This window comes from Tachyglossus aculeatus, chromosome 19 (genome assembly GCF_015852505.1).
Source record: "Tachyglossus aculeatus isolate mTacAcu1 chromosome 19, mTacAcu1.pri, whole genome shotgun sequence".
Taxonomy (NCBI): Eukaryota; Metazoa; Chordata; class Mammalia; order Monotremata; family Tachyglossidae; genus Tachyglossus; species Tachyglossus aculeatus.
In genome coordinates this window covers 1672773-1688891 of record NC_052084.1, presented here as the reverse complement: position 1 = coordinate 1688891, position 16119 = coordinate 1672773, and the positions used below count along the sequence as shown (strand labels likewise).

The window sequence follows — 16119 nt, the reverse complement described above, 5'->3', positions numbered from 1 at the left end:
GGTATTTGTTAAGCTCTTACTGTGTTCCAGACACTGGGCTAAGCACTGGGGTGGTTACAAGCAAGTTAGGTGGACACAGTCCCTGTCCCACACAGGGCTCACAGTCTCAATCCTCATTTTCCAGATGAGGTAACTGAGAAGTGAAGTGAATTTGCCCAAGTTCACACAGCAGACAAGTGGCGGAGCCGGGATTAGAACCCATGACCTTCCAACTCCCAGGCCCGGCCTCTAGCCACCACGCCTTGCTACTTCTCTTCAGAGTGTGAGCCCCGTGTGGGACAGGGACCGTGTCCGACCCGACTACCTCGTATCTATCCCAGTTTTTAGAAGAGCGCTTGGCACATAGTAAGCACATAAATAATTACAATTATTATTGCTTCTCAGCTCATTTCTGATGGGGAGATACCGGTGGGCTGCTAAGAGCAGGCCTGCCGGAGTCGGAGGAGTGAGCCTTGGCTGGGCTTTGCCACTGGCAGGGACAGGACCCTGCGGAAGGAGGATGGAGTAGGATGGGGGACGTGCGCAAAGAGGACTGTGGCAGTCCGGCCTGCAGAAGATTGGGTACCTGATAAAACAAGATAGAAATTTTCCCATTAATTCGCAAGAAAATTGTTCTTTTCCAGGTCCTTTCCTATGCACTTTGATGAAAAGTCCATGTTCGCCGGGGAGAAGAAAGGAGCCAAGTCCTTGAAGGTAAAGTCAGGAACGTTTCCCCAGGTTTTCAAATCCCGCTCGACGTAAAGAGGCTGAGACCTCTGGCGTCCCATAAGTGTAGCCCCCGTCCTCCCCCTCCCTGAGGGGCTCAGCACCAGTCTGGGCTCTGTAGGAAAGCAAGACAGGGGAAAGGAAGTCCCCTCCCCTGCCCGCCACCAGTTTACAGTGCCAATTGGAAGACATAAAGTCAAACGCTCCGTCCACGTGCAAGGGATTTTTTTTTAAATGACCCCTAGGCAGAGAGTAGCTAAGAGAGGTGCTTAATCTCAGAAAACATCCTTTACTCTTCACCTCCACACTCAGGAGGCTGCAGATGTGCAAGAGTTCCTCTGCCCCCCCCAAGAGAAGTCCCTTTTGTGGGGGACTCCGTGCGATTCGTCTGTCTCCCCCTTCTAGACTGTGAGCCCGCTGTAGGGTAGGGACCGTCTCTATATGTTGCCGACTTGGACTTCCCAAGCTCTTAGTACAGTGCTCGGCACATAGTAAGCGCTCAATAAATATGATTGAATGAATGAATGATTCACTCCGTGCCTCCAGGCTAGGAGTGGCTTCTGGGGTCCGAAAAGCGTGGGACTTGGGCTAGGGGTGCCTCACAGGGGCTGGGGATTATGGGGTTCAGGCTAAGAGTCGCTCAAGGGGGCTAGGGAGTTGGGGGGCTTAACCTTCGAAGTTTTGCCCCGAGTCCAGCTGGAGCAGGGGCCAAATGGTGACAGGCCCCAAACCGTCCTGTCCCCCAAGCACTGTCCTAAACGTTGGACTACATATAATACAGTCAGATCGGACACAGGCCGTGTCCCAAGCGGGGTGCAAAGTATGAACTCGTACTTAATCCCTATTTTATAGAGGAGGAAATTGAGGCACAGAGAAGTTAGGTGACTTGTCCAAGGTCCCCGAGCAGGAAAGTGGCAGAGCCAGGATTCAGAAAGGAGACTAACTTCTCCGCGCCTCAGTTCCCTCATCTGTAAAATGGAGAGAAACTGCGTACTCTCCCTTCCTCTTAGATTATCAGTCAAGCAGTGGTATTTACCGAGCTTACTGGGTGCGAGCATTTTGCTAAGTGCTCGGGAAAGTACAATACAGTAGAGTAATAATAATAATAACGATGGTGTTTAAGCACTTACTATGTGCAAAGCACTCTTCTAAGCGCCGGGGAGGTTACAAGGTGATCAGGTTGTCTCACGGGGGGCTCACAGTTTTAATCCCCATTTTACAGATGAGGTAACTGAGGCACAGAGAAGTTAAGTGACTTGCCCAAAGTCACACAGCTGACAGTTGGCGGAGCTGGGATTTGAACCCAGGACCTCTGACTCCAAAGCCCGGGCTCTTTCCACTGAGCCACTCTGATAGACACGGGTTAGTTTCAGGTTAAAAGATGAGATTCAGTTCCTGCCGATCCCTAAGCCTGAAAGGTTTGGAACCTGTCTAGATTCAGAGGCATTCCAGGTCGGAACTGTCTTTGAAAGACCTTTTTTGCCTCCCCTTTTGGAGTTGCCAACTTAGAAAACTCCTGCTGTTTATTTGGCAGCCAAGCGTGACCGATCGGAATTGTACAAAATGTGTCTTTCAGGAAGAGTTTCGGTTGCATTTCAAGAATATATCCCGTATAATGGACTGCGTGGGCTGTGACAAATGCAGGCTCTGGGGAAAATTGCAGGTACGTGCCATCTTGGATTCTGCCTCACTGCTCCTTTTCGATTCGTATCGTGCCTCTCTCCCAGTGGCTTCGGTAATAATTGTCGCAAAGGCGCTCGTTCGGCACTTACTATCATCGTCATCATCAATTGTATTTATTGAGCGCTTACTGTGTGCAGAGCACTGGACTAAGCGCTTGGGAAGTACAAGTTGGCAACATATAGAGACAGTCCCTACCCAACAGTGGGCTCACAGTCTAAAAGGCTTACTATATGCCAAGCTGGGGTAAATACAAGATAGATTGAACATATCTCCTGTTCCACACAGGGCTCTTAATCTCCGCCCTTGCCTCTCCGTCCAGACTGCTATCACATTAATACAATCACTCCTCCTCTCCCACCTTGACTACTGCATTCAGCCTCCTTGCTGACCTCCCTCCCTCTTGCTTCCCCTCTCCAGTCCAGACTTCGTTCCGCGGCCCTGATCGTTTTTCTACAAAAAGGTTCAGTCCACATCGCCCTAAGAGTTGTCCATCCACCTCCACGTCAAACAGGAACTCCTTACCAGTGGCTTGGAGACGCTAATCAGTTCTTTCCCTCCTACCTCATCTTGTTGAATACAACGGGGAAGCAGTGTGGCTCAGTGGAAAGAGCCCGGGCTTTGGAGTTAGATTTCATGGGTTCGAATCCCGGCTCTGCCAATTGTCAGCTGTGTGACTTTGAGCAAGTCACTTCACTTCTCTGGGCCTCAGTTACCTCATCTGTAAAATGGGGATTAAGATTGTGAGCCCCCCGTGGGACAACCTGATCACCTGGTAACCTCCCCAGCGCTTAGAACAGTGCCCTGCACATAATAAGCGCTTAATAAATGCTATTATTATTATTATTATTATTATTGACTCAGTGCGCACACGTCGCTCCTCTCATGCCAAACTACTCTCTGTATCTCATTTGTTCATTCATTCAATTGTATTTATTGAGCGCTAACTGTGCTCAGAGGAGTGTACCAAGCACTTAGGAAAGTGCAGTGCAACAGTAAACATTGATATTCCTTGCCCACAACAAGCTCACGGTCTAGAGAGGGGGAGACAGACATCAATACAAATAATTAAAATTACAGATCTATAACTAAGTGCTGTGGGGCTGGGAAAGGGGGGAAGAGCAAAGGGAGCAAGTGGATGACACAGATGGAAGTGGGAGATGAGGAAAAGCGGGGCTTAGTCTGGGAAGGCCTCGTGGAGGAAGGAGGGGAGAGTACCTCACTCTCGCCTATCTCACCTCCAATCCATCAGCCACATCTTCCCTCTGGCCTGGAACTCCCTCACCATAAGTGGTATTTATTGAGCACTTACTATATGCAGAGTACTGTAGTAAGTGCTTGGGAGATTACAGTGCAACAGTACACGGTCCCTGCCCACAACGAACTTACAGTTCCCGTCCAACTTCGTATCCCACAGATCATCACTCTCCCCACCTTCAAAACCCTTCTAAAATCACATCTCCTCCAAGAGACTTCCCCTGACTAAGCCCTCATTTCTTGTTCCCGTCCAACTTCGTATCCCACAGATCATCACTCTCCCCACCTTCCAAACCCTTCTAAAATCACATCTCCTCCAAGAGACTTCCCCTGACTAAGCCCTCATTTCTCCTACCTCCCCTCTGTATCGCCTGTGTACTTGGCTGTATACCCCTTAAACAATTTGATACTCACCTCTAGCACTTATGTACATATCCTTCTACTCCTCTCCACTATTCCCTCTCTGCAATTTGTTTTGCTGTCTGTCTTCCCTTGTAGACCACAGGCTCCTTGTGAGCAGGGACCGTATCTCCATTATATTGTACTTTCCCAAGCACTTAGCACAGTGCTCCACACACAGTAAATGCTCAGTAAATATCATCGATCGACTGATAATCTAAGAGGAAGGAAGAGCAGGCATTTTGTTTCCATTCTGTAGGTGAGGAAACCGAGGCATAGAGAAGTTGAGACTCATCTGAACTCACAAAACAAGCAAGCAGTAGAGCCATCCTTTTGCAAAGATAATCAATCAATCAATCAATCATATTTATTGAGTGCTTACTGTGTGCAGAGCACTGTACTAAGCGCTTGGGAAGTACAAGTTGATGATGATGATGATAGTATTTGTTAAGCATTTACTATGTGCCAAGCATTGTTCTAAGTTCCGGGGTAGATACAAGGTTATCAGGTTGTCCCACGTGGGGCTCACAGTCTTCATCCCCATTTTACAGTTGAAGTAACTGAGTTACAGAGAAGTTAAATGACTTTCCCAAAGTCACACAGCTGACAAGTGGTGGAGGCGGAATTAGAACTCATGACCTCTGTCTCCCAAGCTTGGGCACTCGCCACTAAACCACACTGCTTCAAAGATAATGGGATCTCTCTTCATGGTTCTCCTGTAAAATGCACAGGACTCTAGACTCCCCTCTAGACTGTAAGCTCGTTGTGGGCAGGGAACGTCTCCGTTATATTGTCGTTTTGTCCTCTACCAAGCGCTTAGTACAGTGCTCTGCACACAGCAAGCATTCAGTAAATGTGGCTGACTGACTGAACTCACCCATTTTGCAGGAGGTGAGTCTGCCAATGTTGAATATGCAGCATGGCCTAGTGGAAAGAGCACGGGCCTGGGAATCAGAGGGCCTGAGTTCTAATCCTGATTCCGCTAATTGTCTGCTCTGGGACCTTGAGCAACTCACTTCTCTGTGACTGTTATCTCTCTGTAAAATGGGATTAAGACTGTGAGGCCCATGGAGGTCATGGTCTGTGCCCAACCCAATTATCTTGTATCTCCCCCAGGGCTTAATACAATGCGTGGCACATAGTAAGCGCTTAACAAATACCATAGGAAAAAATAGCTTAGCTGTCAGTGGAAGTGGGGCAGGGGGGCGATCAACCTCCTTCTTATTAAAAGGACTCTTTTAAAGGACCCAGAAGACCCTCGCCCCAAATGCCGCCCGGAATATTGGACCCATCCCGGGAAGGCCGCCCCTTTATCTCCCCCAAGCTGGGAGCCCGGTCGCCTTCTCCACGGGCCCCAGTCCAGAGACAGCATCGGTCCGGATGGCTGCTGGGTTCACTCCTCCTGGAAAAAACGGAGAGGGGGGAGAAAAAAAAGTGAATAAAAATAGTTCCAAAAAGGGAACCAGAAACCTCCGTCCTCACCCGACCAGGGCCAGTAACCGCCCTGTTCACGTCACTTTCTAGAAGAGGCAAGAGTTGAGGACGCCCTTCCCAACCATCCAACCCGGAACTCCTGGAAAAGGGGGTTTCGGACGAGCTGGTCTTTTTTTTCCGTCCCCGTGAGAGGCTGTAGGGGAGAAGGGGGGCTTGACAGTGTACGAGGCTGGGCCTCATGGGTCCCCAAGCACCACTCCAGTGCCCCCTCCAAGCAGAGGAGGAGCACCAGACTCAGTAGTGAGGAGCATCCAGTGGCTGGCATCATCCCCAGGAAGGGAGCCGGCCCAGCGGACCTCTGCCACCGATTGGCCAAACACTTCAATCAGAGGGGCCTAATTGAGGTCTCAGATGCCAATTAGCCTGGAAATTCCCCTGCACTCCCTTGCAGGGCGGGAGTTAGCGAGTCTGTGTGGGTGGATGTGTGTGTGTGATGATGGGGAGGGAGGGGAGAACGTTCCTTCGACACAGATGGGAGAAGCAAAGTTAAAAATCTCTCTTCTCCTTGGCTCGGTTTCCTCGGTGCCGAGCTTCTGCGAAAGAACCGGCGTGTCCCTTCCCCCAGCCTCCGGCCCCTCCTTCCCTTCTCCTTCAGCCCTCCCCACCACCTGGCCTCACCCAGAGGGTCTCTGGGCTGTCCCACCCACCCCCAGCTCGGGGGTCAGGTTGGAAGTGCTGGCCCTGCCGAACTGCTCTATGGACAGGGGACTCCTTCCAGCTCGCCCGGGCCCCGGGCAGCAAAGCGAGAGCCGTATTGGGTTATGTTGGTTTCAGGGAATGCCAAGGCGTCACAGGCCCCACATGTGAGGAATTTCACCAGTGGGGGGGTTTTCATACCGGGATGACCATCCGGAGTTTGGCCGGCCAGTCCCGTGTCCAGGACAGACAGTGCACCCGAAGCCTTTATGCCCAATAATTGATTTTCATTGCCCAGCCTCCTGCCGCCGAGTCCCACGGCTCAGAATCAATCAATCAATCAATCAATCGTATTTATTGAGCGCTTACTGTGTGCAGAGCACTGTACTAAGCACTTGGGAAGTACAAGTTGGCAACATATAGAGACAGTCCCTACCCAACAGTGGGCTCACAGTCTAAAAGAAATGACACCTGGGTCCAGAGGGAGTCAGGAGGGCAACCCGACTCTTCTTTGTGGCCTTGAGTAAGTCGCTTAACTTCTCTGTGCCTCAGTCTCCTCATCTGTTAAATGGGGATTCATTACCTATTTTTCCTCCTGCTTAGATTGTGAGCCTCATATGGGACAGGGACTGTGTCTGATCTGATTATCTTGTAACTACCCCAGTGCTTAGGACAGTGCTTGGTACGTAGTAAACCCTGTCACAAACAACCGTTAGGATTATTAGAGCAAGTGGAGATTCTGGATTCTTTGGCCCCAGGCAGATGGCCACAAATTCTTCTCTATGCAGAGTAACACCCTTAACATCCCAGGCGTCTTGGTGTCCAGTACGTGTGAGGGCCCTCAGTGGACACCCTGTCTGAATCAGACTTGGAACCTCTTTGTCATCCAGCATGAGGCTGGTCTCTCTTTACAATTATACTTTTTTTATTTTCAAATTTAGCTCAAAAGATGCAGGCCATTTTTTAATGTTATTTGTTAAGAGCTTACCGGGTGCCAAACACTCTTCTAACCGCTGGGGCAGGTACAAGTTATTTAGGTCAGACACAGTCCTTCACCCTTAAGAGGCACACAGTCTAATTAAGAGGGAGGACAGGTATTTAATCCCCATTTTACAGTTGAAACCGAGGCACAGAGAAGTGAGGTGACTTGCCCAAGTTCACCCAGAAAGCAATCGGCAGAACCAGGATTAGAACCCAGGCCCTCTTACTCCCAGGCTCTAGCTCTTTGCACTGGGCCACGCTGCATCTCCATTATTACTGGGTGGGTTACATGGTTAAATTGAAATTAAAGCTTAATTTTCAAGGGCTCAGTTATCCCAGGCACTTGACATTTCTCCTCCTAAGAGTCCAGTCAGATGCCGTTCGGCGTTCACTAGGATGATCAGAATGCACTTGCGTTATTTCTTTTAGACCCAAGGCTTAGGAACGGCGCTAAAGATTTTGTTTTCTGAAAAAGAAATTCAGAAGCTTCCAGAGAACAGCCCGTCTAAAGGTTTCCAACTCACCCGACAAGAGATAGTCGCTCTCTTAAACGCATTTGGAAGGTAAGTGGTCTCCTGGTGGTGTCTCGTCTTTGTTTTTCCCTCCAAAGTGAATCTAATGAGAGAACCCAAACTATCCGAACAAGCACAGAGAGAACGGTTCCCTTTGCCTCGTTCAGGAGAGAGAAGAACAGTCCTTAAGCCGCTGCCTCCATCCATCAATCGGTGGGATTTATTGAGCGCTTACTATGTGCAGAGCACTGTACCAAGTGCTTGGGAGAGAACAGCAGACTAGCTCCCTGCCCATCACGACCTTCCAGTCTAGAGGGGAAAGATTGCTCGTGGACTGCTCCTAAGCTGTGCCAGTTTCTTTGTCATTTATAAAGGAGAACAGACGCAGACTTTCTTCTTCTTTTAGAGAAGACACTGTAGAGGAAACACCCCACCCCCCCAGCCGGCCCCGAAGTGGCAATTTCCTATTTCGGGAGTGCTGGTATTTTGAAATTGGATAATTGTCTTTTTGAAGCGACGAGCCAATTGTGGCTCATAAAACGACAAGGAAAAGTCATCTGAAATGCCAATGCCTCTCAGTCGCTGTACTAAAACCCATTGTTTTGTCTTCCAGACTCTCCACGAGCATAAGAGAACTGCAGAATTTTAAGGTTTTATTACAACACAGTAGGTAATAAAGACTCTCGCCCGCCTGGTTAGCGACGACCCTACAATGACTCCAGGAAGTCTTTGAACGTTCGGACATTCGGCAGGGAGAGACCAGTCTTCTAGGACTTGACTAACTTTGAACTCTTGCAGGGGAAATTCATGTTCCAACTTGAATATTTATGATCCTTACTAGAGGAAACGGATCCCGAGGAGAGGAGCTATTTATGAATGAAGTGTATAGTTTTTAAACCTGTAAACGACACCGTTCTGTTCAATTCCGTGCGCTTTCCCGCCTGTCCACCGCTCCGAATCAGTAGATTCTTCTTTTTCCTTGCTAATCTAAAATAACCCCATCTTCATCCCAGCACCGAGGCTCATCACCCGGAAAAGTAAGGTAGCTGCTTTCTGCTGGAAGGGCACAGAAACGACTTATCTACATGTTTCCTGGTGATGTCCCTCGACAGGGAATCCCGGTCGTAAAGGTCAGCTCGCACCCCTACTCCTGGATTGCAGAATGAAATGGGAAATCTGGCTGAGGCAAATGCTTGAGGGAGATCAGGAATCCATCATATTCGGCAGCCGTCCCGGGCTTGGTACCCGGGGTTACAACCCGAAAACCCTCTACCCACGACCCAGTGCCCAGACTCCTAAAATAGATGGTTTTCGTTCTCTCCCAGAACAGGCGGAGTCGTCCTCTGGAAGCAGCAGGATACGTCTTCCCAGGCAATTCATTTTTAACGAGCCTAAGATTTATGGCAAGAGAAAAAAAAAACACGCACAGAACTTGCATTCTTTAATTGAAACTAGGCCTTTTAAAGAAACGCTTGGTTCTTTTAAGACTTCTACCGTCTATGCAATCTCCACCCCTGCTAATACTTGCCCCCAAACCCTTAATCTTGCTTTCTTAGGTAGAATGTCGAGCGGGTAAATGAATTCAAGGGGTGCGGTTGGATCCTTCGTGGGGTCGGGGGGAATTCAGGACTGCCCACTGTGTTCAGTAAAGTAGCGGATGATGATTTTCTGAATTTCATACTGATTAACCTCCGACCAAGGAAAGCAGAAGCTGTACTCTTTTGATGATTGAAAAAGCCAGAGTGCTGGTCTTTAATGAGGGAGTTTGCCTCCGTTTGAGGAATAACAGGTAGAACCTACCAAAAAGTCTATATTTCGTAGCCACTTCAGTTTTTACAAAGCGAATGAAAAAGTGCTCTTAAACCATTGTTTCATCCTGTCAGAGTCCGAGCTGTGCTTGGAGTGGAGAGTTAAAAGGATCTGGTTCAACAAGTTTGAACATTAAAGGGCTCGTTCGACTCCTTGCAGGCTTTGGGCCAGCTTGTTCTGAAAAGTGACTAAGAAATCATTTTCCTGGTTTGTGTGCGTGTGTTTAGTTAGCACAATTAAGGTCTTGGTAAATCGCTATTTCAAGTCCACAATAGTTTGGAAATGATAGACAATTCGGGCTTACCCTTGCCGCCGATCATTTTTTAAATTCCGTTTTCTGTGGAAATTTTCTGTGCGTGCTTTCACGGTGCCCGTACTTTGACCATTTGAGGATTTAATGTACTAGGGGTGAGAACCATTGCTTCTTTCTGTTTGTTGCCCTGATTTCCGATGTGATTTTTTTCTTCCCCCTAACCTCGGAGAAAATAGTCCGCCAGAATGCTGTGGAGAAGGTGAGACAATTCAGAGTCCCTTATGTGTAAGACTGAATTGATTTGAACCAAAATGCTAATTTCCAAGAGAAGGGAAACCCAGTGTATCATTGGAGTGGGGACGGTTTTGAAGTGCAACTTGGTGACGCCTTCCTCGATCCCGGGTGCTGCGATATTTGGTGCATTTCCGAAATCAAGCCGCTCCCTCTGAGAGCTTCGGGGGCTCCTAGTGCATTGTTTCTGTCCACGCCGTTGTTTGGGTGTCAAGCGAGATCGGCAGAGCAGTTGGACCCCCGGAGGGTCCCTCTGGCCCCCTCCCTCATCGGCCTAAAATGACACAAATGATTGTAACAGCTGAGACGTAATAAAGACCTGCAGGGAAACCACTTCTCTTTCCTTCATTGACGTGAATTCCCTTTCCGAGCAACACCCTTATCGGGTCGTTGTGTGTTTCGGGTCCCGGGAGCGGGGGCCCTCTTTCTTGTCTCATCTCCAGAGGGGAGGTATTAATAGACCTTACCCAACGTCAAAGTCGAGTCATTTTGAGGGGCCGAGCACCGCCGTGACTCGTTCCCCCGTGTCCCGGTGGGATTAGTAGAGGAAGCACCGTGAAAATTTTTTCCCAACTTTGCTAGGGATAATTTATGGGAAGAGAAAAAAGGATTTCTATTACCCGGCCTCGAGGTCGAGAAAAGGGCTGGTTTTGAGAAACGCACTCTGCAGTGGTACGTCACCCGGTTACCGGCTCTGGGCCGTCCCTGGAATTATTTAGCAAGCTCAGGTCTCCGCCGCCGAACGGGCATTTCCGGCTATTCTCTGGAGTTGATGTCAATCGATATCATTGATTGATTTGGATTCTGAATGCGTCTTGGAACTACTTCTCTTTTGGCTCTGTTAAATGTGAATCGAAGCTCATGTTTTTGTAGCAAGATTGATTTCTTTGGTGTAGCATAAATGCTTTCTTTCATTAGGACTTCCCTCGCGTTGGAGATTCAATTGATTCAATATTTATTGGAGGCCAACTGTGGGCAAAACACAGTGCTAGACACCAGGTAAGAGTTGACGGTATGAGCGTTTGTTTCTGTTTTCCCTCTATTGTCCCCATATCTCTACTAGGCCCCAAAGAAGCCCTTATGTCCTCTTCTTGAGTAGCAACGTGGCCTAGCGGATAGAACACGGACCTGGGTTCTAATCCTGACTTCGCCACTTTTCTGCTGTACGACCTTGGGCAAGTCACTTCACTTCTCTGGACCTCGGCTATCTCACCTGTAAAATGGGGATGAAGACTATGAGTCTCATGAGGGACAGGGACTGTGTCCAACCCAGTTTGCTTGTATCCACCCCAGCGCTTAGTACAGCGCCTGGCACATGGCAAACGCTTAACAAATGCCACAGTTATTATCATTATTATCTTCCATTCCCTTCTGCACCACCTTTGCACTTGGAATTTCACCGTTTTCCACCCCTCCCTCAGCTCCACAGCGGCTTATGTATACTAGACTGTGAGCCCGTTATTGGGTAGGGACCGTCTCTATATGTTGCCAACTTGTACTTCCCAAGCGCTTAGTACAGTGCTCTGCACACAGTAAGCGCTCAATAAATACGATTGAACGAATGAATCCATAATTTATAATAATTCTGTCTTCCCCTCTAGCTCATTCTGGGCAGGGATTGTGTCTATCAACTCTCCCAAGCTCTTAATACAGTGCTCTGCGTACAATAAGTGTTCAGTAAATATGACTGATGGATCTCTAGGATGATATCCGTGTTTCCAGTGGCACGGGAAACTAATGGGGAGACGCTCTAAACTAGAGAGAGAAAGAGTAACCTCGGCCCCTCTGCTACATATCCCAAACAGCACCCAGGGACAGAATGAAGGGATTCCCGAGAGGATTTCTAGGAAGTGACATTCCAATACGGAAGATGGATTCTTAAGCAACTGCCTCCACCGTTTTTAAGTGTCCACTTCTCTGTGGAAAAATCAAGGCGTTTCCGAGTTCTGTCCCAAGGGTTGAGGCTAATCTTAGGAGCTTGGTAGGAACTGAGGTGTGCTTCCTGGGCATTGGTAATAATAATAATACTAATAATATTAAGCGCTTACTTATATATACTTAATTATTATACTTAATTATTATACTTAATTATATTAAGCGCTTACTATGTGCCAGGCACTGTACTAAGTGCTAGGGTAGAGACAAGTTAATCGGGTTGGACACAGTCCCAGCCCCATGTGGGGCTCCCAGTCTCAATCCGCATTTTACAGATGAGGTAACTGAGGCCCAGAGAAGTGAAGTGACTCACCCAAGGTCACAGCAGATGAGGGGAGGAGCAGAGATTCAAACCCATGACCCTCTGAGTCCCAGGCCTGTGTTCTGTTCACTACGCCACGCTGCTTCCAAGCACTTGGTAATATGGTAGGAAATGGAAAATCCACAAACATTCCCATGGTCCGGCACTGAAGAATAGTTTATATTTCTGCAGCTGGGGTAGGTTTGTTTTTTGAGGGGTTTTTTAATTTAATTTGGCTCGGGGCTGGCAGGGAGAGGTGCAGAGGGGCAGCTCTTTCCACTAGGCCATGCTGCTTACTATAATAATAATAATGATGGCATTTATTAAGCGCTTACCATGTGCAAAGCACTGTTCTAAGCGCTGATAATGGCATTTATTAAGCGCTTACTATGTGCAAAACACTGTTCTAAGCGCTGATAATAATGACATTTATTAAGCACTTACTGTGTGCAAAGCACTGTTCTAAGCGCTGGGGTGATTGCAAGGTGATCAGGTTGTCCCACGTGGGGCTCACAGTCTTCATCCCCATTTTACAGATGAGGGAACTGAGGCCCAGAGAAGTGAAGTGACTTGCCCAGAGTCACCCAGATGAGCCGGGATTCAAACCCATGACCTCTGACTCCAAAGCCCGGGCTCTTTCCACTGAGCCACGCTGCTTCATGGAGAACACTGCACCAAGCACTCAGGAAAGTAGTACAACAGAGTTGGTTGGGGCGACGCCTGCCAACGAGGAGCTTACAAATCTGCAAAATTCAAATTTCTCACACGGCATCATCTCAATGACTGAGGATTTTGATCCACTAAACCGATGCCCAAAATGCCAAGTCGTAGCCCCCAAATTCGACAGATCAGCCTTGTAGTCATTTTCTAGAACGAATACAGTACTCTGCACTCCACATGCGGTTCTGTACTTGTTGAGCAAGGTAAGAAAACGTTGGAAATACGATGCTTTCTAAATCAGCCAGGGGGATTTTAAAGGATAATTTGTGGTTTTAAGAGAAGCAGCGTGGCTCAGCGGGAAGAGCCCAGGCTTTGGAGTCGGAGGTCATGGGTTCAAATCCCGGCTCTGCCAATTGTCAGCTGGGTGACTTTGGGCAAGTCACTTCAGTTCTCGACCTCAGTGAACCTTCTAGACTGTGAGCCCCTTCTAGACTGTGAGCCCATTGTTGGGTAGGGGTCATCTCTATATGTTGCCAACTTGTACTTCCCAAGCGCTTAGTACAGTGCTCTGCACACAGTAAGCGCTCAATAAATACGATTGAATGAATGAATGAATGACCTTATCTGTAAAATGGGGATGAAGACTGTGAGCCCCCCATGGGACAACCTGATCACCTTGTAACCTCCCCAGCGCTTAGAACAGTGCTTTGCACAGAGTAAGCGCTTAATAAATATTATTATTATTTTTTAAAATTCCATGACTCGTATACTGAGATTCTCCATGTTCCTGCAAATAATGCAGGCAGGCACCTGGGCCCCCGCTTCAAAGCCTTATTGAAAGCCCATCTCCTCCAAGAGGCCTTCCCTGACTAAAACCCCCTTTCCTCTTCTCCCACTCCCTTCTGCCTTGCCCCGACTTGTTCCCTTTATTCATCCCGCATTCCCAGCCCCACACCACTTATGTCCATATCTGTCATTTATTTCTATTAATATCTGTCTCCCCCTCTGGACTGTGAGCTTGTCATGGGCAGGGAATGTGTCTGTTTATTGTCATATTGTATTCTTTGAAGCGCTTAGTATAGTACTCTGCACACAGTAAGCACTCTAAAAAAGAGACTGATTAGTACTTACTTAGCACTTAGTACAGTGCTCTGCACACAGTAAGTGCTCAATAAATACGATTGAATGAATGAATGAATGATTGCCCGACGACTATCCAGCGCTTAAAACAGTGCTTTGCACATAGTAAGCGCTTAACAAATACCATCATTATTATTATTATTATCTGTTGTTACGCAGTCTTTTGGGGATAAGGGTTAGTTTGTGATTTTCACTCAGATATGGTCAGCTGGATCCATGAGTTGGAAATCCTGCAAGCTTTCATTAAGATGATTATTCTTCTTATGGAAAAGCAATAGGTTTGGGATCTGAATATTTTTTCCAACCGCTAACAATGGAACCTGTAATTTCTGCTGGGGCTCCTTAGATTTCTAAGAACGAGTAGCTTTAATCAGTATAGCGAGGAGAGACTGCAGGATTTGGGTTGGAAGAAAAATTCAGCTTGCTTTTAGGTTAATCAATCAGGGACCCAAATGAAAATTGTGTTTTTCTTCCCACTCTTCTCCCCCACTCTCTCTGGAGAGGGAGGGAGGGATCATTTCCTAGTAGCCTGCCTTTTGTGTGCTTTCGCTGGGTGTTGCAAGCTTTAGGCTAATCTATTCATCAGCTGTGAATCTTATTTGCTTTTACTTGGAGAGTTTTGGAAACACAACTGAAACGGTCAGCGGGAATAAGGTTTTGTCCCCTCTCTAAACAAATAATTAATCCTAGTGAAATAGCCACATGTTGGGGAATGTTCTTTTGACAACACGCGCCTGACAAGATACGACACAATCATAGTGTTAAAAGCAGCGGAGTGTTGATGAGGATACACAGAGACCTTTCCCACCAGTTATTCAGTAGCAAAGAGAGCAAAGTATTGTTTTTCAAGGTTTAATCTTTAAAATCAGAGTAAACAAGTTTAAGGCAACATTCAGTGCAATCCTATTTCAGGGCACAAATGCCCTGAAAGATATAAAATTCTCTAAGTAAATCATCTTGAAGTGAATGCCCCAAAGTTAGTTATTTTGTTTCCCAAGTACAGTGAATTTAGCGGGGGTTATTTGAGATGCGAGTCTTCACTCTGGCTTTCATTCCTCGAAATCTTTGAAGGGAGTGGAGGGTAGACACCATGCCTTTGGTCCCAGAATGCTGCGTTGCGTTGGGATTTGCCTCTAAGATGAGCGCTGGCTTATCTTTGTTCACCTCTCGGCTAACCCTGTTGGCTAGAGAGCTGTGCGGCCCGTGGCCATGGCCGGGATGGATTGCTGGGCCGGGCAACCAGTCCAGTCCTTGGCAACTCTCTGAAAAAGGGGGCAGGCGGCTTGGGATCCGGGGTCGGTTCCGGGCCCTTTCCCGTGCCAAGGCCCGGGCAAGAAGGAGGATGAGGCTTTAACTTCCTGCTCCCATTTCGGACAAGCCGTGCCCTTGAAATTGCACTCACCCCCCGGCTCAGGTGGATGAACACCGGTCACAGGAATGTTGGGTCACACCTTTCCCGGCTCCGTTCTCTGGCTTCTCTGAGTTTCTGAGAGGCTTACGGGGGTCGGGCTGTAGGGTGGGCTCCGGCTTTCCAGCCCCGAAGGATGCCACACCAACCCAAGTCAGGGCTTGGTCAGTGAGGAGCCTCGTTAAAATCAGGTGCGATTGACACTGACCGATCAAGAAGCAGCAAAGCCACCCCTTCCAACTCCCTTTTGCGGGGGCTGGGGCTTTGCCCCGATTTGCTGCTCTTTGATCAGTGCAAAAATGGTGGCTTCCCCAGGGTACGTGCCCAGTGCAGAAGTAAATACAAGACAACCAACTTGGACCCAGTCTTGTCCCCCATGGGCCTCACTTGGGGGGCAGGGAGAAGCGATATTTTCCCCCCAGTTTACAGAAAAGGAAAGTGAGGCCCAGAGAGGCCGACTCACAAAATGTCACCCAGTAAGCAGAGGCAGAACTGGGCCAGGGCCGCATTCTCCCGCCTTCCACAGTCCTTTGCTCTCTCCACCTTGCTCCGTTGTCATCCCGTTGGAGGAAGCCTATTACTCTATTTATTTCACTTGTACATATTTATTCTATTTATTTTATTTTGTTAATATGTTTTGTTTTGTTGTCTGTCTCCC

General features: G+C 48.1%; 1 protein-coding gene across 1 annotated transcript in view; it reads left to right on the top strand.

Annotated features, from left to right (window-relative positions):
* The window catches only part of ERO1B (endoplasmic reticulum oxidoreductase 1 beta), a 41979-nt gene extending 31629 nt beyond the window's left edge, over positions 1–10350 (top strand). The window contains exons 13-16 of the mRNA XM_038760983.1: positions 624–693; positions 2282–2368; positions 7582–7715; positions 8278–10350. Coding sequence (XP_038616911.1) covers positions 624–693; positions 2282–2368; positions 7582–7715; positions 8278–8338 — 352 coding nt within the window. The 3' untranslated portion in view covers positions 8339–10350. The remainder of the gene's footprint in view (positions 1–623; positions 694–2281; positions 2369–7581; positions 7716–8277) is intronic.
* Positions 10351–16119: the final 5769 nt, after the last annotated feature.